Here is a 20,501-nt window from a genome sequence, read left to right on the forward strand (position 1 = left end):
GCTTTCAACTTCTACATCCCACACAGCACGCACAGTCTGAGTCAAGCGACAGCCGCATGCCTGAACTGTAGCTCGAGCTTAGTCCAGTGCGCCTTTCAGAGACAAATTGCGGCGCTTGTCCCATCGTTAGCGTTGACAGAAGGTCGGTTGTACTTTTTTTTTCTGTTTTGTCCTTTTCTGCGACAGGGGACGAAAAAGCTTTGGAGAAGGCAAGCAATGCACCTTTTCGCATGCAATCTGGGGCTGCATGCGCGGCGCGCAAAACTCGCTCCATGCTCAAGTCGAGTATCGAGGAGAACCAAATTCTTTGAAGAAGTCGAATAAAAATATATTTTTCCAGTCCAACAGAGAGAGGAGTTGGAATGCCCTCCTCTCCGAGCTGCCTCTCTCTCTGCGGCCTGTGTTTCCTCTTTCCTCTCCCTCATCCCGCCTGGTGCTGCGAACTTCTCTCCTTCAGCGCATGCTTGCCTTTTTTTCGCGGAGTGTCTGGTTGATTTCAAATTTTTATTCCCCCCTTGCGAAAGCCATGGCGCCTCTACGCAGAGAGGCAACCGGCGCGCCGGTTGTGACGCTCGGGACGTACGATGGCGGCTTGATGGGCTACACCGTCGAGAAAACCGCAGAAAACTCCCTCGATCTCAAGGTTTCCTTCGCTGTAAATGCTCACGTGGTGAGCACTCGCACGCGGAAACAGCATACTCGCGATACACATGCATTTTCCGATGTATGAATCTATCTATACCCTTGCACCGCTACCTCTCTGTCTTTATACATCTGTCCATCGCTGTCTATATTGGTTCCTATACATATATATATATATATATATATATATTTATATCTTTCTGCGTCTATATACTATTTATGTATGAGTATAGATAGATAAATATATGGAGCCGTGACGCTTGCGCGGATAGAGAACAGCGGTGCGTGGGCCTGCGTGCCTCTCTCGCGCGTTGTTTCCGATGCCCGCCTCGGTGTATTTCATTCGGCACCAGTTGCATTTTTTGATTTCAGGGATGCGTGAAGGCGATCGCCAGCAGCCCCAGTCTGCTGCTCACAGGAAGCACCGACGAGAGTATCCGGTATGCTTTTTTTCTCTTTCCTCTCCGTTCAAGCAAGTCTCTCTCCGCGGTCTGTGACGCTTGCGCGTGTCTGGGTGGCGTCCTGGGAGAGAGGGCGCACGAGAGGAGACGCGGCCTCACAGAGCGAGGAAACTTAAGACGAAAAACGAGAGAAAACATGGAATCGAAACGGAGGCAGTGGGATAGAGGACGCGCGCGTGCGACTCTTAGCGGAGGCTGGCTTCCTTCCGCGAGCTCGCGGTCGCTTTTTCTCGCTTCCTTGGCGCCTCGGGGGTGTCGCGTCTCGCTCCTGTCCCCCGTGTCTGCCTCTGTTTGTCTCTTTGCATGCGCGTGCTGGGCTTTGTTCTGCGCCTCTCTCCTCGGCTTGACTTTTTTTTGCAGCCTGTCTGCGTCGGTCTCCACAGGATCTTCAGTTTGGCGACGCGCCGCGAGCTGGGCGTGTTGACCAACACGACTCCGGGAACAGTCACCTGTCTGGCGCTGGTCGGGGACGCCTTTCTGCTCTCTGGCGACGAGCGCGGGCGGCTGAAGCTCTGGCGGGGGCCTGACTGGGCGCTGCTGCGGAGCCTCGACACCACTCAGGCGCCTAAGGCCGCCGGCGCGAAGCGGCAAGCGGGAAGGTGCAAAGGCGCCGGTGACAACGCACACGAAGAAGAGGATGAAGACGTCGCGCAGGGACGCAGAGCCGTGACGAGCCTTGCAGTCCACCCCAGCGGCCGCCTCGCCCTCGTCTTGACCGGAGACGCCAGCCTCCAAATCTGGAACCTCCTCGCAGGCACCTGCGCCGCACGACAGGCTCTCAAGGGTGAGCAGCCGACTGAAGCGGCCTCCCGAGACAGCAGGGCTCCTTTCTGAGTTTCAACGCACCTCTGCGCGAGCGGAGAAGCGCCGGAGCAGCCAGGGGCCGGGAAGGCTGCGCGGCTTCGCCGTCCCCCTCCCGACGCCAGCGCGTGTGTCTGCGGTCTGCAGAGGGAGGGGATTCGCTCTCGCGACCTAGCGGCGGCGCTTTCCTGCTGTCTGAGTGTCGAGTTTTGCGCCACTTTTTTTTCAGGCAAGTTCCCCGTCGAGGGCGTGAGGTGGGCTCCGCATGCGGACGCCGCAGTCTACGGTCTGCTGTCGAGCCGCGAAGTCTCTCTTCACAACGTGAGCGACCCAACTCGTTCTGCGGTGGTCTCTGTGGAGGCGGTTGATGGAAGGCTCGCCGGCGACAACGACGGAAGACCTCCGCGGTGTAAGTGAGATGCGGCGCAGACTGCGCCGCCAGCGAGAGCTAGCGAGCCAGGGGAAGACGTCGCAGAGCAGTATGAGGCGTATAGGGCACTTCTTTTCGAAACAATTGGAGACGCAAGCGCCCAGACGCGACTGTCGCGTGCAAGAGCTGAGAGGCGGAGAGAGCGGCGCGCCGGGGTGAGATCTGCGGAGGCCGTTTCGCGCCTTCTCTCGCCGTTTTCGCTGCGCGAATCCTGCACGCCCGTCAAGTGTGGGGCGTGTGCGTCTGCGCGCAGGGACTGCGTTCTGCTTCGCCCTGGAGTCGCTGCTTCTCGTTGGAGACTCCAACGGTTGCGTCTGGGGCGTGAGGCTGCCGGCGGCGCTGCTCGCCGCGGAGGAGAAATCCGACGCGCCTGCCTTGCAGCCGTCCTTCTGCTTCAGGGGATCGCATGCGTCGCGCATAAAGGGCTTGGAGCTCCTCAGCTGCGCGCAGGTAGGAGGCTGCCAGCAGGAAGAAAGTCGGCGGCATCAGAGGGGTGAGGGGGCCGGCGAGACTCCGCTGAAAGGCGAGGCCGTAGACGTCAGTTCGCGACAGAACCACGCCGCCGCTGTCGCTATCTGTTCAGACAGAGGGACACGGACGAGGACAGAGCGCGAAGGCCCAGGCGCAACTGAAATCTGCGCCGGGTTCGAACGCACTGGCGACAGGATGGTTTAGGGCTGATTTGGGAAGAGGTGAAGAAAGAAGGGACAGTGGATCTGAGTTGATGCGATCTAAGGCGCAGCGGTCCCATCTTCCGGTGCGCGTCCTTGCTCACGGTCATGGTTTCTGTGTTTTTGCACGCGTATTTTGTTTTTTTAGATTTCTTCCTTGGCCGCGCAAATTTCTTTCGTCAGTGCCGACGCGAACGGCTGCGTGCATGCGTGGAGTTTCGAGTGCGTGAGTTCGGCCTCGCGCGCTGAAGACGGCAACGCAAAGAAAGGAAAATCTAATCTCCAAGTCATTCAACCGGAAGCGTAAGTCGCCGCCGTCGATGGGAGATCTGCGCCGCTTCGGACACTCAGATTATGCATCTATTCCTCTGCGGATGTGGATACACGTGTGTATACATCAATATGCATGGATATACATGTATATGCGCGAGACTGCCTCTCTCAGGCTAATATATGCATATATATGTACATGAATACATATATACACATGTCTATCTTTGTATCTATATACATATGGTGTTTTCGAACCTGCTGATCAAGCGCGCGGAAGGTTTCTCGATGTGTTGCGCGGCGACTTAGGCCCCGCGCAGGAAGTCGTTGGTCTTTGCTTTCTTCCGGCATGCGAGGCACGTTCGACGCTTCCGTCGAGAAGTGAGTCGCTGCTCGGCGGCGCCTTGGTGCAGACTGTGTCTCTGTTTCCGCGGCGTCTGTTTTCTTCAGGACTGTAGACACCAAATGCCGCGTGACTTGCCTCTCTAGCAGCGCGGCGGGCGCCTTCGCGGGCAGTCCGCGCAGCCCCGAGCGCACGTCTGAGCAGGCAGAAGAGGCAAGCGAAGACGACGCGGAGCCGCTCGCAGGCGAGACGCATACCGGGAAGGCAGGAACGAGGAGCCGAAACGCCGCCCAGGGCTTTCGGCTGAGGTCCCAGGACGGCTGGCGTGAGGCTCCACACAAGAAGGCGACGCACGCCGCGGCTGAGGGGAAGCGGAAGTGCGCGTGGGGTCCTCAGGCCGACTTCTGCGCGGCGAAGAGAAAACGAGAAAACGCTGCCGCGTGTCCCGCAAAGGGCAACGAGAACGGCAAGAGAAAGAAGGAGAAAATGCGGGAAAAAGGCAAGAAAAAGCTGACCTAGAGTTCTGATATCCAGAGAAGCCGACCGCGGCGCAGGGCGACCACAGCTGATAAGCAGTGCCTTCAACCGTTTTGACGAGGAGACTCAGAGACGTCCGCGAAGGCTGCTATCGGCCCTGAGCTGAATGACGCTATGCGGTTTTTTTCTGCGCCTCCAGCAGCTCGCCCCGTGCTACTCTTTCCTCCTGCGTGCGAAAAACCCGCCTCTGCATGCGGACGAAATTGGAATTCGCATTCAAAACACAAGCGGGGTGAGCGGCTACTTCCGGTTTTGCGCGAGAGCGTGAGCCGGCTCTCGAATGCATGTGTCTCTGACCATCCGAAAGCGAAGACCGCACTATATATATATATATATATATATATATATATATATATATATGCACACGAGTATACATATCTATATTTATATGTATACGTATGTCTTTGTAGTTGTATATGTGAGTACGTGCGCGCTGTCTAGCGTGGCTCATACTCTTTCCTGTGAATGCGAGGGAGAGCGGCATGTAGAGGAATCTGTGTGTGTTCCTGTGTCTAGGGTTGTTGCATCGCGAAAAGTTTTTCCTTCCGGTTTCTGTTTCGTGCCGTGTGCGACGCATGCACGCACCGAAGACTAATTCTCTAAGCGAATTTTTGAAGCAACTCCCTAGAAGACGAGAGACGGCGGCAGCCGCGTATTCTCGGCGCAGCGCGGACAGTCGACTTGCCACTGCGCAGATAAAGCGGATAGTAGGGAGGCACGAATAAAAGAACTCCCGTGTGATAGCGCAAAAGAGCGAGGGAGCAGCAGAGCAGTAGGCAGTGATGGACTAGCAAGACGCGATGGGTGAGTGAGCGCGAAAAAAAGCGTGCAGGCAGTGCCTCGTATGGGGCGGAGCGGCAGCGCCGAGAGAAAAGACTTGCGTGTTTCCCTGCTGGGGGGCGTGGAAAAAGCATTTCGGTTTTTGCTCATCTGCGAGTCAGCGAGATCTCTGGTACGCAGACTCTGCGCTGGAAGGAAAGGGAGCCAGATCGCATGCGACGCGCTCTGCGTGAGATGTGCAGCTGTTGGAAAAGGCATAAAGACCTCAAAAATCTGAAAAGGAATGGACCTCACGCACGTGCCGATACAGTCGCAGTCGCGCAGAGCACGCACCCTGCATTTTATCCACATGCATCACATGTATGCAGTGAAGCTCATTGGACTCCCGTTGATTGGCAACCTTTACGCGCGTGTGAGAGCCGAGAGAAAAACAAGTTACAGAAGGAAAAAAAAACGAACAGAGGCCGAAATTCTGCGAGGAAGAAGACGAGGTCCCGAAGCGGCGCCCGGCTCAGAGGCCGTGTCCCCTGTGCGACGCCAGGCGCGTCAGCGGCTGCTCGTTCTGCTCATCGAATTCGGGGCTGGAGCGCAGGCCCTCGAAGATCTCCTCGTGAACCTTCTCCTTCAGGGTCTCCAGCGTCATGCCCTGCACACGAGAACAGGAAATTCACGCACCTAAGCGTCAAACGAGGAAGGAATAGGTATACAAATATATCAGTACACAATTCTGCAGATATATATGGATATGGAGGTACTCTTCGAGCGAGGCTATAAACGGCCGTTCGGGGGTCAGCCGGCTCTGCATGCAGGGAACATGCGAAGGCGATCACGCGGCAGCTGCAACCGGCGCGAAACCAGACCGCATACGGGATTTATTTTTTCTTTTGAGCTTAGAAGTCAGTCGAGCACGAAGCAGCTGCCCACCTCACGGACGAGCTGCAAAAATATCTGAATCAAAGGCAGCAATAAACATATACGCGGGCGGAGGCACGCGACAAAGAAGCAACACAGACAGTCTCTCTCACGCGATGCGCAGAGCACGAAGAAACATGCACATGCACACAGAAGAAAACTCACATGCATAAACATATACATACATATATATGTATGCATTTTGGCGTAAGGGGCGCGTTGGCGACACGTGGATTTGCAGGAAGCGAGATCTGAGTGGATGGAGAATTTTTTTTCTCACCTCAGCGCGGATCGGCTGACCATACTTGGCGTAGACCGTGCCGCTGTCCACCAGCTTGCTCGTCACAGGCCAAAGTTTGTGGGTGCCGTGGACCGCTGCGCGGAAATGAAAAAAACAAGAAAGTAAAAAACACTGAATTGAGATTTCCAGGCTGAGGACACGTGACGTAGAACAGGCACCGCGCGAAGAGCGGCAGACCAAAAAGAGAACAAGAAACGGAGGCGAGCAACGGACATGCGACCACGCGCACCCCACGCGAACGCAGATGCGGCGATGACGGGAGAAAAATAGCCAACGCCGCAACGAGCCAGTGTATCCCCGAACTCCCACCAAGCGAGGCATTCACCCGCACGAAGAGCCTCTCGCCTCGACACAAGCAAAAGAGACGCAGAGGACGGGGTGAGAGCAGAGGGCGCTGAACGAAGAGAAGCTGGAGGAGATTCTCCTACCGATGGGGAGAATTTCGACGTCGGGGTGCTCGAGGGCGAAGCGAAAAAATCCATCTTTGAACGGCTGCAGACGACCCGTGACGCTCCGCGTGCCTTCAGGGAAGACCATCAACGAGCTGCCTTGGTCAAGCGCGTCAGCTGATTGCTGAAAAAGAGACGCGCGGAAGAAGAGTCATCCTCGTCGAACTGCAGAGCAATGTTAAAAAAACTACAGGGGAGCCAGGGGAAGCCGCGGAAAAAACCAGAGAGAGCTCGAGGGGGCTGCACGCGCATCCTCCAGGCTCCGGACTCGCCCAGGAAGCATGGAACGCACACGTGAAGCACGTAGTATGCGCCGATAACAGAGGCGCAGAAATCCCAACCCTGAGATGCCGTATTCCAGCACCACAAATAAAAAATGTATACGTACGTATATGCATGTTTAGGGAGACAGACGCTTGGTCCCCTTGAAGGGCAGGACGCGGCAGGCAAGGCGGTTTCTGTACCTGCATGCACTCCTTGACGGCGCCAGGCGCAGTGCCCCAGCCACCCTTCTCCTTGGTAAACTTCACGCGGACGTACTGCGCCAGCCAGAGGCTCCAGCCGGCGATGGGCACGTAGCACAGCGACTCCTTGATCACGAAGACTGTCGACCACGGAAAGATGACCGAAGTCACCACCCACGGATCTGTACCACACACGCAGGAGGAGAGCGAGGCGAACGGCCTCGTAGAGCAACTCCGTACACGCGCACGCCGCGCAGCTCTCGATTGCTACAGAGAAAGCCCGCACAGGCGACGGAGGTGCTTAGGCAGTTGCATATATGCACATGCATACACACATACACGTACATATACACATGCATATGTTTATGCATGTCTATATGAGTATATATATATATGCATGAATATATATAGACAGAGAGCTGTCTAAGCATCTCATGTGGAGCGGCCGTGAAGGGTTGCCACGAAGCCAAGTGAGGGGGTGCCTCTAGAGAGCAGGCGCGAGCAGAGGGCGAGAGTTCGTGAGACAGGCGTCACACCACTGGAAATTCGGTAGGAAACTCACCCGCTCCACTCGCGTGATTGCACATGATGATAGTTCGGCGCGGGCGGTAGTTCCGCGGGGGCTGGTTCAGCATCTTGAGGCGCCAGAAGGGCAAGAAAATGAAGGCTGCGAAACCACAGAACACACAGACGCGCAGTGAGTGCGGAGTCCCCTCTCCGGGAGGAGAGAAGTCAAGAGAGGAGGCCACGACAGCCGACAATTGTTCGAAGAACGATATGTGCGGGCCCCTGAGCCACATAGGAACGGGAAGACACGCAGCGAGGCGAGGCCGGAAGACAGCGTCTAGACAGCCACGCGAACGGCAGGCCCGGGTCCGGAAAGCGATCCAGGAGGGTGCGTGGGCGCGGCGACGCAGAACGGCAAAGAAAGTCGACAGGAGAGCTGGCACGCGCGCGGGGCGGCGCGAGACTTGCAGCCGGGGATCGTCGACATACCCAGTTCCATGTAAATTTGGAAGATGGAGCTCAGGGCACGACGCGGGAAGCCCTTCACAGTCAGCATCAGGGGCAGAAGGCAAACGCACGCGGCGATTTGCGTGAGGAAGGCGCAGAGGAAGAAGACGGAGACGACGAAGTAGAAGTAAATCGTCATCAACACGCGCAGCGGAGTGGGCGCCATCTTGCCGAATGTTGGAGAACCAAATACCAGAGAGGGGAAGGGAAATTCCCGGCGCCAGCGCCGAAAACCGTCACCGCTAGATTCACTGGCGGGACAGGCGGAAGTCTGGTGAGAGATGGGGGGTTGGAGGGCACGGAAAACAGGTCACAGTGCGAAGCAATAACTGGCGGCAGAAATTGCTGACCAGAGGACTGGCGAGACGCGCCGCCTTTGCCCAAAAGATTTGGAACGAGAAGCGTCCTCTCGACAGCGGGAGGGACTGCGGATGCCCCGCGCCTCGACAGAACATGCACACGAATTCGACAGGCAGAGACCGCCTCGGAAGGCACGCGACCAAAAACTTTCGGGAATGAGTTCGGGGTGAACGCGCCGGAGAAAAGCCAGACTGATGTGCCACACTTGACCGGGGAGTGATGGACGAAGCGGACCGGGATTTTCCGGCTCACTCGCCAGCCCGGCGTGGCACGGCAGAAAGGTAGATGCGGCAGGTTGGCGACGGGCAAACGTCAAGAGTTCACCGAGGGCTGAAACAGACCAGCAACTGTCGAGACCATACGGCCGCACGGAATCCGCAGATGGAATCTGAACATGCGAACACGCAAACATGCCCAGAAACAACGAACCAGAAGACCACAGGCGATCGATGTTTCCGCGAGCTTGTAGTGGGAGATGCGCCTAGGTGACACGGGTGACACACTCCTCCTGAGATTCCGCGCCCTTCGCCAGGATGCCGCGACAGCAGCTGCTGCTAAGGCTGCCAGCGTGACGCGCCGGCGCAGCTGCTTCTTCTTTGTCCGCGTGCATGCACTTGGGAACCACAGTCTTCCGGCGAAGTTCGATTCTGTCTTTGCTTCCGGAAATCGAGAAGCGCCACGACGTTGTGGATTTTCGTTCCAGGGACTCACGCAAAGCGCTGAGATAAACGTCACGCGCGCCAATTCCCGCATTAAAAAAGGGGATCGGGTCCAGGTCTCTCGCCTGCCTTCGTTTCTCGAGGCTTCTGTCAATCAGCTCCATCGAAGGGAGCATGTCCTGACCGTTTTTCTCACAAATACGAGTTCCAAGGACGACCTGAGCCTCCTTCCAGGTGTCTATACACCGCGCGCTTCTGTGAAGGGAGAGCTCCCACTTGATATGTTCTTTCGTCTGTCAAGGCAAGACGCTATGCATCTATCTTTCATGTCTTAGCCTGCTGCTTCAACAAACCGTTTTTCGCTCCTGTCTGGCACTCGCCTCGCCGGCTGCCCTGCATCTACGCTATCGGGCTGGCGTTCTAGCACTTCGCAGGCTGGGAGCTACCGGGCCCTGCGGACGGACGCCCGGCGGCGCTGCAGGAAGCCCCATGACTTAGGGGCGCCAAAGTGGCATTGGCAAGTTTGGATGCAATATCTCGGTCATCTACTCACTTGCTGGCAGGATGACGGACGGAAGCTACTTCCAGCCCGCGAAACGGGGGGAGCTCCATGAGTTGAAGGAGGAGCTGCACTCGTCTAACAAGGAAAAAAAGAAGGAAGCGGTGAAGAAGGTTATCGCCGCCATGACAGTCGGAAAAGACGTTTCTTCGCTTTTCCCTGATGTCGTCAACTGTATGCAAACAACTAACATCGAGCTCAAGAAGCTTGTGTACCTGTACGTTATCAACTACGCGAAGGCGCAGCCGGAACTGGCTATCCTTGCCATCAACACGTTCCGCAAGGACTCATTGGACCCGAACCCTCTCATCAGGTACAGCACCTCGCCAGAAACCGGTCTCCATCAAGGTGTAACACGCAAGTCCCACTCGAGGTTCGGGCCGAGCGTCCGGCCTCCTGTCCCCGGAGCGACGTGTCAGTCTCACCGAGGGCGTCGCTCTCGTAGTGGCGGCTCCGTCCGACCCAGGCGAGAGACTCACGAGGATACTGACGCTGCACATCTCCACGAAGACGTCCGCAGAGGTTCGGTGGTCGGCTGCTTCTGTGCAGTCCGCTGTGTCGCGGTCCTGCACGATGAGTCCCCCGTCCCTCCCCATGCTGTCTAGACTTCTGCCCGCGCCAGCTTCTCGGATATCGTTTCTGGAGAGCATTTTTCGGCAACGTTGTTTCGGTCTTGCGGCTGTATGTGCTGTGGTGCAGGGCGCTGGCCGTTCGGACCATGGGCTGCATCCGTCTGGAGGAAATTACTGAGTATCTCGTTGAGCCGCTCCGAAGATGCTGCAAGGATCCGGACCCGTACGTCCGGAAAACCGCGGCGATTTGCGTGGCGAAGCTCTTTGGTAAGTCTCTCGTGCCTTCGGAGTCGCCTGTGTTTCTTGAAAAACCGATACATCCTCTCGAACGCGGCCCTTGGTCTCAAAGGGACGTGCCGATCGCTGAAGCGGTCACGGCCTGGAGACGTAAGATCTGGCGGACTGGAGTGCTTTACCGGGATGCTTCCGTATCTGCGTCAACTGTGCATGCGTGAACGTCAGGTTGTAGCTGTGGGCTCTGCGGCCGCTGGAAACCGCACTGTATGCTTGGTTGTGCTGAGGGACGGCATTCGTGTAGAAGGCCCGTTCGCGTCTTCGGACCGGAGGCGACTTCCGTTCTAGGACGTGCCCTCGAAGCAGAACGCTGGTGTTTGCTGGCAGTGGAGCGACCTGACGCGTCTAGGTTCCCGTTCCCTGTGGGCAGACTCTGCTTGCAGTCCTCCTTTCTCAGGTTGTGTCTGTCAGTTTGGCAGTCGTGCGTTCTGCATCTTCAGACATTCGCCCAGATATGGTCGGAGAGGAAGGGTTCATTGAGGAGCTCACGACGATGCTGAGCGACTCGAATCCGGTCGTCGTGGCCAACGCGGTTGCCGCGCTCTCGGAAATCTCTGAGAACTCGGGGAAAAGCTACATGAAGGATATCCTCAGTGAGTCTAGGCGTGCCGTTCTCGCCTCACAACCTCAGGCTGTGTCGAATAAAAGATTCCTCAGGTTTTCCGCGGGGCTACGTCTTGTTCCGTCGATGCGGCGAGGTGCGGGAGACGCTGTCTGCCTCCGCAGATCCCTTGTAGCATGATTTGCTGTAGCGCTCTGTAAAGCACGCGCTCCAGGAACAGCAGCAGTTGCATCGCCTGCGAAAAAGGGAAAGTAGAGCTGCGGTGGAGTCCGCCGAGTGCGCGTCGGTCTGCATGTTGGGCTCGTGGACGTCAGCCTGAGCGGAGCGCCTTGGTCTCCGTCCCGCGTAGCCGTATTCTCGAGTTCTTCTGATATGCTTTGCTTCGGCTCGTACCTTCAGACGCGAAGGAATCCAACGTGAACAAACTGCTGGCGGCACTCAACGAGTGCACAGAGTAAGTGCACCCCGGCAGCGACTCTGGCAATGCATGCAACTGCCCGTCGGCGCCTCCCCCCCTCAGCAGAGGTGGATGTGCTGGCGGTTTGTTTGCTGCGGTCAGACGAGGCGACTGGCGGTCGTTTCGTCCGCTGTGCTTTTCCGCGATTTCGCTGAGCGCGCCCGCGCACTTCCATCGTGGCACGCGCAAGCATGCGTCAATCCGTCGCCCTGACTTTTTATCTCTTTCTCTGCATGTGCGCCGCAGGTGGGGTCAGGTTTTCATTCTCGACGCGCTCGCACAGTTCGAGCCCGAAACGCCGAGGGCTGCGGAGTCAGTCTTGGACCGCGTGACCGCTCGGCTCTCGCATGCGAACTCTGCGGGTAAGGCGGTCTAGTCGTCTCTGCGACGATCTTCGGCTGCTTCTTCCGCAGCGAGCTGCGTGTGTGCGTCAGGAGGGGCTTTTCCGCGGGCTTTGTAGGAAGATGCGCGAAAGAAAGCGTGGCCATGTGTGCAGCTTGCCGGGCTGTGTGTGGGTGTGTGGGTGTGCGCAGTTGTCCTCTCTGCGATCAAGGTCGTCATGAAGCTTCTCGACAAGTGAGGCGTGTCTCGCTTCGAAGCGTCACCGCGAAGTCCTTCAGTCCACCCAATTCGCAACCGCGCGTGACGCTTCTCGGGTTTAGCTGGGCGGTTGGAGGCAAGCTTGCGTGCGCTTTTCACAGTCTGGTAGCGCGTAGATGGTTTTCGGCGCGTTCGTAGGCGCAGAGGGGTTCCACTCTATATCTGTGTAGACAGGCAGATGTGCGTGGACTGCGCGCAGCGAGATATGGAGGCCTGGTCGGCGCGAGGATGCTTCGCTTCGTTCGGTGCACCTTTTGAGAACATGAGGGGGGCATGTGCTCCATCTCCTCTGTGCGGTGTCTGTGCTTTCTTTTTTTCCCCTTTTTTTGCAGAGTCACGAACCCCGACGTCGTCCGCGCGGTTCAGCGGAAGCTCTGTCCGCCTCTGGTGACTCTGCTCTCGGCGGAGCCTGAGATTCAGTACGTCGCGCTGCGCAACATCGAGCTCATCGTCCAGAAACGCCCAAACATCCTGGCGAACGAAGTCAAGGTACGCCTGGCGAGCCCCAATGGAGGATGTGAGGACGAAGGAGCAACGGCCTATCTTGCTGTCAACACATGCAGGGAGAGAGAGAAGGGCACGCATAGATGCAGATAGATGTATTCGGGCTGGAAGGAGTCGGGGGGCACAGGAAGGAACCTCTCAGCACGTGCGCTCTAACTAGATGTTGAACACTAGGAAATGCACAAGATGCTTCAGAAGTATATCGGAACGCGGAAGTTGATACCTCTAATTATTTGGAGTACAAAGGTAATCGCAACTAAGAAACCAAAGTTAAAAGATGAATTTAGACCGGGGAGCCAGGCCGCGGCGGACGCGCGGCAGCGAACGATGGCCGGGGGGGGGGGGGGAAAGGGGGGGGGAGAGAAACGGCGAGGCGAACAGTCCTGATGCCTCTTCATTCTCGAGACGGGCCGTTTTCAGGCGGAGCGCCATGCGGCCTCGTGATGGCGAAGCGGCGGGAAAGGGAAAAAGTAGGTTTCACATGAGAGACTAGCGCAAACGCGAGTCCAGCGGTGTTGTATATGTAAAAATGCATACATATACATATATATATATATACTTATATATCTGTGTGTGCGCGTCCTCGAGAAAAAATGGATGCATGCGATCCTGAGAGGGCATCTTGGTTTACGCTCTTTTCTCTTCTTTCAGATGTTCTTCTGCAAGTACAACGACCCGGTTTATGTGAAAATCGAGAAACTCGACATCCTCGTGCGCCTGGCCTCGGAGAGGAACATCGACCAAGTGAGTGCGTGCATGCAACTCCTGCTCTCAGCCTCGTACAGTCTAGTGGCTGCTTCTGCGAAACGCCTTCCGTTTGTCTTTCCAAAAATGTCACAACTCCGTCTTCTGCGGTGCGACGTGTGCGTGAACCTACACGCGAATATCTAAAACTTTTTTACATTTTAGACACCCTCGCTTCCCTCTGCGTCTCCACGTGTGGCGAAGGGCACGCAGAAGGGTCTAGAGGAGCGCACTCGAGAGAATGAGGCACCGTATGTGCATGTTTCGCCGTCGCATGCCTCTCGCTAGGTTGGGAAGTGAGACTGCGTTATTTCTCCTTCAGGTTTTGAACGAGCTGAAGGAGTACGCGACTGAAGTCGATGTGGACTTTGTGCGGAAGGCTGTGCGTTCGATTGGGCGCTGCGCCATCAAGCTGGACGCTGCGGCAGAGCGATGCGTGGCGGTTCTCCTCGATCTGATTCAAACCAAGGTCAACTACGTGGTTCAGGAGGCGATCGTTGTCATTAAAGACATCTTTAGGTGGGTCCGGTGGCCTCGGAGTTCTCGCTCGCCTCTCGCGAGCTTCTCTTCGCGGCTGCGCCATTCCGTCCTGTCATTTATTTCGGCGCTTCACTAGGCTGAAGTGCTGAAAGCTAGGGACGGCGGCGGGTGATGTGAGCTCTTCGCTGTGTAGCTGTTCGCTTTTTCTCCTCAGCACGGGCTCTGGAGGTTCATCTTGTAATAGGCGGCTTTCTTTTGCGGGAAGGTTGGCTCGCCGCGCTTGTGTGTGTGTGTGATCTCTTGCTGCCTTCTCTTTCCTTTCGTCGGCTTCGCTTCTCTTTCTCGGCGTGTGCATCTCTCTGCGCGGATTTGCCTGTACGTCTTGAAAGTGCCGTACCGTTAAATCTGTGTCTGTCTCCTTTTTTAGGAAGTACCCGAACCAGTACGAGTCGATGATTTCCACCCTGTGCAAGAATCTTGACACGCTCGATGAGCCTGCCGCGAAGGCCTCCATGGTTTGGATCGTGGGTAAGGCGCCTTTTGTTCGTTTATGCGTCTCCGTCGCGTTCTTCTTTCTTTTGCACAGATTCGCTCCAATTATCTCGAATCTTTTCTGTGCGAGTCCCTCCCGCGGGGCAGCCACCCGCTTCCGTGTTGTTTTTTGATGGCGGAAACTCGGGGTCTTTATGTTTTCTCGGCTTTCCGGTGGCTTCTCGCGTCATCTCTCCCTCAGCTCGACTGCGCGTGCTTGTGCCTCTAGACCCCGTTATTCCGAGTCTCCAGGAAGAAGGGTGTGCGCAGGGGACGCGCGAGTTTGACTTTTGAGGAAAGCGAAAACTTGCTTCAGTACTCCCTTCTACGTCGCAGCTAGCGTCGACGCACTCCTGCATCTACTTGAAGGGAGGAGAGCAGGCTGCGACATACACATCTGCATTTATTTTTGTTTATTGTAACTTTTGCAGGTGAGTACGTCGACCGCATCGACAATGCTGACGAGTTGCTAGAGACCTTCCTCGAGACGTTCCACGACGAGCCGTCGGTGGTGCAGCTGCAACTTCTGACGGCCACGGTCAAGTTGTTTTTGAAGAAACCTGCGCACACGCAGGATCTCGTGACAAAGGTTCTCAAAATGGCGACCGAGGAAACGTACAACCCGGATCTGCGAGACAGAGGTACGTTTCTCTCCGTTTCCCGCGTCCGCACACTTTTCCGTGTTTCCCCATGTTTTTATTTTGTTTTCATTTTGTAAACTGTGTTGTCCCCTGTTGTCTCTGTTGCGCTGCGTGAGTGCCTGGGCGTCCGAGCGATGCGGGAGCGCCTGTGCAGCACTGAGGCTGCTTGCATTTTTGCTTCGTTGCGTGTCTCAGGTATCCGTGTTTTCATGAGCTTATTCTTTTTTGCGTATATTTTCTCCGCTTTTCTCGCACGTTAGGTCTCCGCCGTCTCAGTCGCCGCCGTCGCCTCTCGCTTCCTGCTTGTCCTGTATCTCGTTGTCTCTCGGTTCTGCGACCCTCCATCGTCCCGGCCTCAGCGTTTTACCCCCGTCTCTTTCGACTTGGTTTTCTCTGCTTTGCTCGAAACAGCTTTCACCCAGTGACTGATCAGGAGCCTTGCCAACAGGAGTCCCGTCCATGAATGCACCGCACAGACGAGCCTCAGGAGGCGACTTTCTTCTCCTCTCTTTAAAATCGGGTGTTGTCGGCGTCTCTTTTCGTTGCAGCGTACATCTACTGGCGCATGCTCTCTGGAAATCCTGACGCATCCAAGAAAGTCGTCTTCGCTCCGAAGCCCTGCATAAACGAGGACGCGGATGCGCTGGATTACCGCACTCTGGACAAACTCATCGGTGGGCCTTTTGCGATTTGTTGGTTTTTTAACGGTGTACAGCGGAGTCACGGATGTGCCGCTGCCTTCTGCATGCGCGTCGCGAGATGTAGAGAAGCACAAGTAGGAACCAAACAAGAGCGCTGCTTCGCATGTGGTTGTAGGATTGGGGTGTAGTTTCTTTCTGCAATCGCGGTTTCGTGGGACGCCGCGGACGCAGAGGCATGCAGCCTTCCGGGTGGATTTGCGTTTTTTTCCGTTCGGAGCGTGGCGGTGTGTTTCGCGCGTTCCAGCGTGCCCTCTGTCGTGAACTATTCACAGCTGTTTTCTTCCTGGTGCGTGGGTTTTCTTCGTTGCAGGAAACATCTCGCTGCTTTCCTCGGTGTATCACAAGGCTCCTGAGACCTTCGTCACGCGCCAAGCGGCGCCCGGCGCCGCGAGGCAGAAGGAGATCACCGCGAGTTCAGATGAGGACTCGACAGACACGCGAGTCGAGAAAGCCAAGCGGGACATGCAGAGACAGCACTACTCCAGCGACGAGAAAGAAGACGGCGACAGCTCCTCAGACGGAAGCAGCGAACAGTCCGACAGGTGGGATGCCGAAAGGGCTCGGGAGGGCGCAAGAGGCGGCTTGAAGAAAAGAGAGAGAAGAAAGCGGCGGGGTAGCTAGGGGTGCTTCGGCGGAAATGCGTAGCCCGTCGAGACTGCGGCATCTGAATCGGGTGGCTAGTCAGCCAGGCTGGAAGAAAAAAAGGAGAGAGACGGGACGGCGGAGAAAGAAGACGACATTCGAGAAGAGAAGTCTGCTTTGTCTAGAGCGCCTCGAGCTGTCTTTCTGTGACTGCTGCGTGGATTGTTTTCGCAGCGACACCGACGGCCCCACAGATCTTCTTGGATTGAACGACGAGGCGCCGCCGAGTAAACAGGGCTCTAAACCCAACAATGACTTTTTCGATGTAAGATCCGTCCTCCGCCATCTCTTTGGTGGGGTTTCGTCCGCGCGTGCCTCTGTTTCGCCGCCTGTGTGGTGACTTCCTCGCAGTTCACTCTCGCCGCGGTAGCCCGCGGGTCTCCTCGGTTCTGTTTCATCGTAGATCCAAGGGTTTCCACGTGCTGCTCACTCGTTTTTCCGCGTTTTTCTCTCACGCTTTTTCTGGGTATCGGCGTCGCACTGTTTGCGCCTGCGCGTATGATACTCGCGATGACATCCGGTCTTGTTGATTTTTTTATTTTCTTTTTATCGTCAGATCTCGTTTTCCGCCGGCCCCGCTGTCGCGAAGCCTGTCGTCTTAACTGCGGATCGCCCGGGAAGTCAGGGTAAAACTGGTCTCGAAATCGCAGCTGCTCTGGCGAGATTCAACGGTAAGGAAGTCTTTTATGTGCTGCTGTCTCTGCTTTTGTTTTTCGGGTTTTTTTTTTTTGGTGCGCAAGTTTCATTTAAAAACGCCTCTGGAGGCCGCTTATGGCGCGTTGTCCGCAGGAGTCTGGATTTTTTCTTTTTCTCCATTCTCCTCTTTTGCCTCAGCGGCTTCTTGGCGGGCTCACGGGTGGTGCAAAGCCGTGTCTTCTCCACATGTCCCTCTCTCACTGAGAGTTTTATCTTCGTTTTTCGCGGGGCTGAGTTCTGTGGGGGCAGTGCCCTTCTGCGTCTGCCTGCCGTTCACCTGTCGGGCGGCTTTCGTCTCGGGCGTCGCTTGCACGCGCATTTCCTGTTTTCTTTTTCGCTCTCCAGGGATGATTCGCCTCCACCTTTCCTTCTCGAATCGGAGTCAGGTGCCGCTCAACGGCTGGGCGCTGCAGTTCAACAAGAATTCCTTCGGCCTCGCGCCGGCTGGACCACTGCAGGTCGGCGACCTGCTGCCGGGAAGCTCCACGGAGACGACGGTTCCCGTCGTGCCGGGTCAGCTGAACTCGAACACTGCTCCAGGGCAGCCTCCCTCTCTCCAGGTAAAGTTTGCGCAGCAAAGCCAAGGAAGTTTGCGGAGAAGCGATGTTCTACCTCGCCTCTGTAGGTGCTAGAAGTCGGTCGACTCGTGCCTGCAGACGCGCCGGGCAAGATGCCGAGACGCAGGCGGAGGGAGCCAAAAAAGGAGGCACAGGGAGATGGATAGACAGATGCACAGAGACGCACCTAGCGCCAGAGGTGTATAGGAAGGCCGGCCCGTGTGGAGAGGGTGCGAGGCAGATAGGGAGTCGGATGCGTGGCGATTGGAGGCGCGTGTCTCTTGCGCCTGCACCGGGGCCGGTGCATAGGGCGCTGACTTTTTGTACTTGCGTTGAGAGGTGTGCGAGTCTCGTGTGAAGCCGCTTTTTGAGGCTCTTGCTGGTAAGTTGTTCCTTTTCGGCCTCAGGTCGCTGTGAAAACGAATCTCGACGTCTTCTACTTCACCGTCCCGTTCGACCTCTGCGTCGTGCTGCAAGAGAATTCGTCGGCTGACAAGGATCTCTTTAGGCAGAGATGGCAGGCCATCGGCGAGGGGCGCCAGGTAAACACGAGGAGCATAAGCTTCTGTCGGCGGCGCTCCGCCGGGTTCGGGGTCGTCTAGAGGCAGCGGCGACCGGCAGCATGCACCACCGCGGCGCTCTTCTCGCCATCCAGAGCAGCAGCTATCGGGCGTTCCGGCAGTCTAATTTGTGTTCTCCGTGTTCGCGATGTTTCTCGGCTTGTCTGCAGCACGCGTTGATGGCCGTCGCGGCGAACTCCCAAAGTGTCCAGGCTGTGATTGCGCAGCTTGAGGCTATCAACATCGCGCTCGTTGCACAGCGCAGCGCCGACACGTTTGTAAGGAAACCACACGCAAAAGTTCTTGAAACGTGCACTCTGCTCATAAATCTGTAGATGCATGCGCGCTGTGGCAGCGTGCAGATCCACGCCGCCGGTGTCGGGGGTTCCGCTGAGGTTATCTTTGAGAGAGTCTCTCCAGTCTCGCAGGGCGTCGTGTGTCTAGAGTCTAGATGGCAAGAATTTTGTCAAGAAAACTGTGTGGAAGTTTGCGCCTGTCTCCGTAGCGAGAGAAGAGTTTACAGTTAGGGTTCAACTGCATATATATATATATATATATATATATATATATATATATATATATATATATATATATATATATGTATTTGTGTTGCGGGTTTTTTTTTTTTGCTAACTACGCGCAGCAAGCAGAGAATGGAAGGCAGACTCGCTAAGTTTAGAGTCAGTGTGTGTTGCGGCGCCGAGTCGACCCCTTCAGGGCCTGTCCGCACATGTAGTCGGGTCGTTCGTCGTCGTCTTTTCGTGCGTTGGTGTGCTGCGCTCTTGCCTTGGTTGTGTACTGTTATGCGTTTTCTCCGCGTTTTCTGTGTTTTCCCAGGAGGCGCTTTATGTGTCTGCAACGACGACAAACAACCTTGTGGTGCTCGCGGAGGTGTCACTGCAGAAAAACGGGAACGCCGTGAAAATCGTCACGCGTTCGGAAGCCGCGGCGCTGGTAAGTCGCCAAAAGCTTGATTCTCGTGGGTATGTGTTACGCCAGAGTTTGGTTTCAGGATATAAGTTGCTTCACCGTACCTGCCACAGTGCATGTGTGACTTCAGACTCGTTTACGAAGTCAACGAGTGCAGCAGGGACGTGTGTGAGTGTATGTGCGGCCGCAATCCTCGACTCGGATGACAGACGCTGCTGCAGCTTTTTCTCGTGTGTGCATGACTGTTTCGTTCCTACGTTCTTCGCGGTGTCGGGCGGCCCGCGCGGCGTTGTCTGCATATGTGAAAGACGAGGCATAGAGTCGCTTGTCTGCTGCCGTGTTGTCGAGTGTTTTCTTCGCGTGTGACCGGCACTGACGCGTTTCGCATGTGCGAGTTTTCGCCTCTTGTGCGTGTCTCTTTTCTGTGCCGCCCAGATTCCGCTGTTCAACGCCACGGTATGCACCGCGCTTCGGCTGACTGTGCGGTCGTAGGGCAGTTTCTGAGAAGCAAAAACGAGGAGGCAACGAAGCCGGCTTCGCAAACATTCGCGTGGATGTGTGTGGGTCACCACAATCTGCTTGTTTCGCGAGGATTCGCGCCTCCTTATGAGGACCTGGTATGCATGCGCAAATAGTAGAAAAAAGCCGCGCTCGCTACTGGCAGCGAAAGTCTGCTTGGCGATCCTCGCACGGGATGCTTTTTGCCGCGTGCTTTCGCTCGGTAGACTACAGGGCGCCTGCAGAGGGTGAAGCGCTGCGGTAGATGCTCCAGTCACTCTTTTCTTGCGTGTTTTTTCCTCAACCGGTGGTTTTAAAAAGAAGCGGACTGCGCACGATGGCTAAAATGCTCAGTAGGTGGCAAGGCTATTGGCGGCAGATCACACGTTGGACACTTGCAGTATGATGCGGAGTTCAAACGCTGTTAGAGGACCTCCAAAAACACGGCTGTGACATCTTCGTAGATCAGATGTTGTCGGTTATGAAATACCGACGACCAAGTGCTGTATTATTGCAGTACACCATCGTCTCACTGGACTGCTTACGCTAGTTCACCGTCAGATGTAATACGTCAGTTGTTTTGCGTGGAAGCTGGGAATCCGCCGCAAGCTGTTTGTACGGAAATTGAAATCCAACACTTTAAGCTGTTCTAAGACAGACGGATTTTGGTTTAACTGAATCATCGCGCCGAGGTAAGTCCAGCGGTGTTGAAAGTACTCCCATCGAAAACCGGGTGTGGAGTTATCTGGGTGCGGTCGACATGACTTATGCAGCTCTGGTAGCGGATAATCAGAAGGCTAGCAAATGCCCAAAATGCTTCAGAAGCGAAACTTTAGCGGGCTCTGCGCAGCTTGTTTAGAGTCCGTCAATGTAAACTTC

At 56.0% G+C, this 20,501-nt stretch overlaps 3 protein-coding genes across 3 annotated transcripts; 2 read left to right on the forward strand and 1 right to left on the reverse strand.

Moving 5' to 3' along the window:
• Window positions 1–526: 526 nt before the first annotated feature.
• On the forward strand, window positions 527–4,137 carry BESB_045540 (WD domain, G-beta repeat-containing protein; the record flags this gene model as incomplete). The annotated part of the gene is made up of 7 exons (XM_029363005.1): window positions 527–670; window positions 1,015–1,082; window positions 1,487–1,904; window positions 2,151–2,313; window positions 2,588–2,784; window positions 3,154–3,308; window positions 3,726–4,137. 7 exons carry the CDS (start codon window positions 527–529, stop codon window positions 4,135–4,137), a joined length of 1,557 nt encoding a protein of 518 aa, XP_029220371.1.
• A 1,309-nt stretch (window positions 4,138–5,446) lies between these two features.
• On the reverse strand, window positions 5,447–8,241 carry BESB_045550 (acyltransferase domain-containing protein; the record flags this gene model as incomplete). Its single annotated transcript, XM_029363006.1, has 6 exons — window positions 5,447–5,581; window positions 6,128–6,222; window positions 6,577–6,721; window positions 7,062–7,243; window positions 7,624–7,728; window positions 8,058–8,241. 6 exons carry the CDS (start codon window positions 8,239–8,241, stop codon window positions 5,447–5,449), a joined length of 846 nt encoding a protein of 281 aa, XP_029220372.1.
• Window positions 8,242–9,658: 1,417 nt separating this feature from the next.
• BESB_045560 (putative beta adaptin protein) lies at window positions 9,659–19,616 on the forward strand (the record flags this gene model as incomplete). Its single annotated transcript, XM_029363007.1, has 20 exons — window positions 9,659–9,966; window positions 10,353–10,492; window positions 10,960–11,112; window positions 11,481–11,535; window positions 11,785–11,900; window positions 12,072–12,114; window positions 12,471–12,627; window positions 13,294–13,386; window positions 13,709–13,905; window positions 14,294–14,394; window positions 14,829–15,038; window positions 15,587–15,712; window positions 16,050–16,281; window positions 16,556–16,646; window positions 16,938–17,052; window positions 17,423–17,637; window positions 18,042–18,176; window positions 18,365–18,472; window positions 19,032–19,148; window positions 19,560–19,616. 20 exons carry the CDS (start codon window positions 9,659–9,661, stop codon window positions 19,614–19,616), a joined length of 2,769 nt encoding a protein of 922 aa, XP_029220373.1.
• Window positions 19,617–20,501: the final 885 nt, after the last annotated feature.

The sequence above is a fragment of the Besnoitia besnoiti genome, chromosome III, assembly GCF_002563875.1.
Source record: "Besnoitia besnoiti strain Bb-Ger1 chromosome III, whole genome shotgun sequence".
Classification (NCBI taxonomy): Eukaryota; Apicomplexa; class Conoidasida; order Eucoccidiorida; family Sarcocystidae; genus Besnoitia; species Besnoitia besnoiti.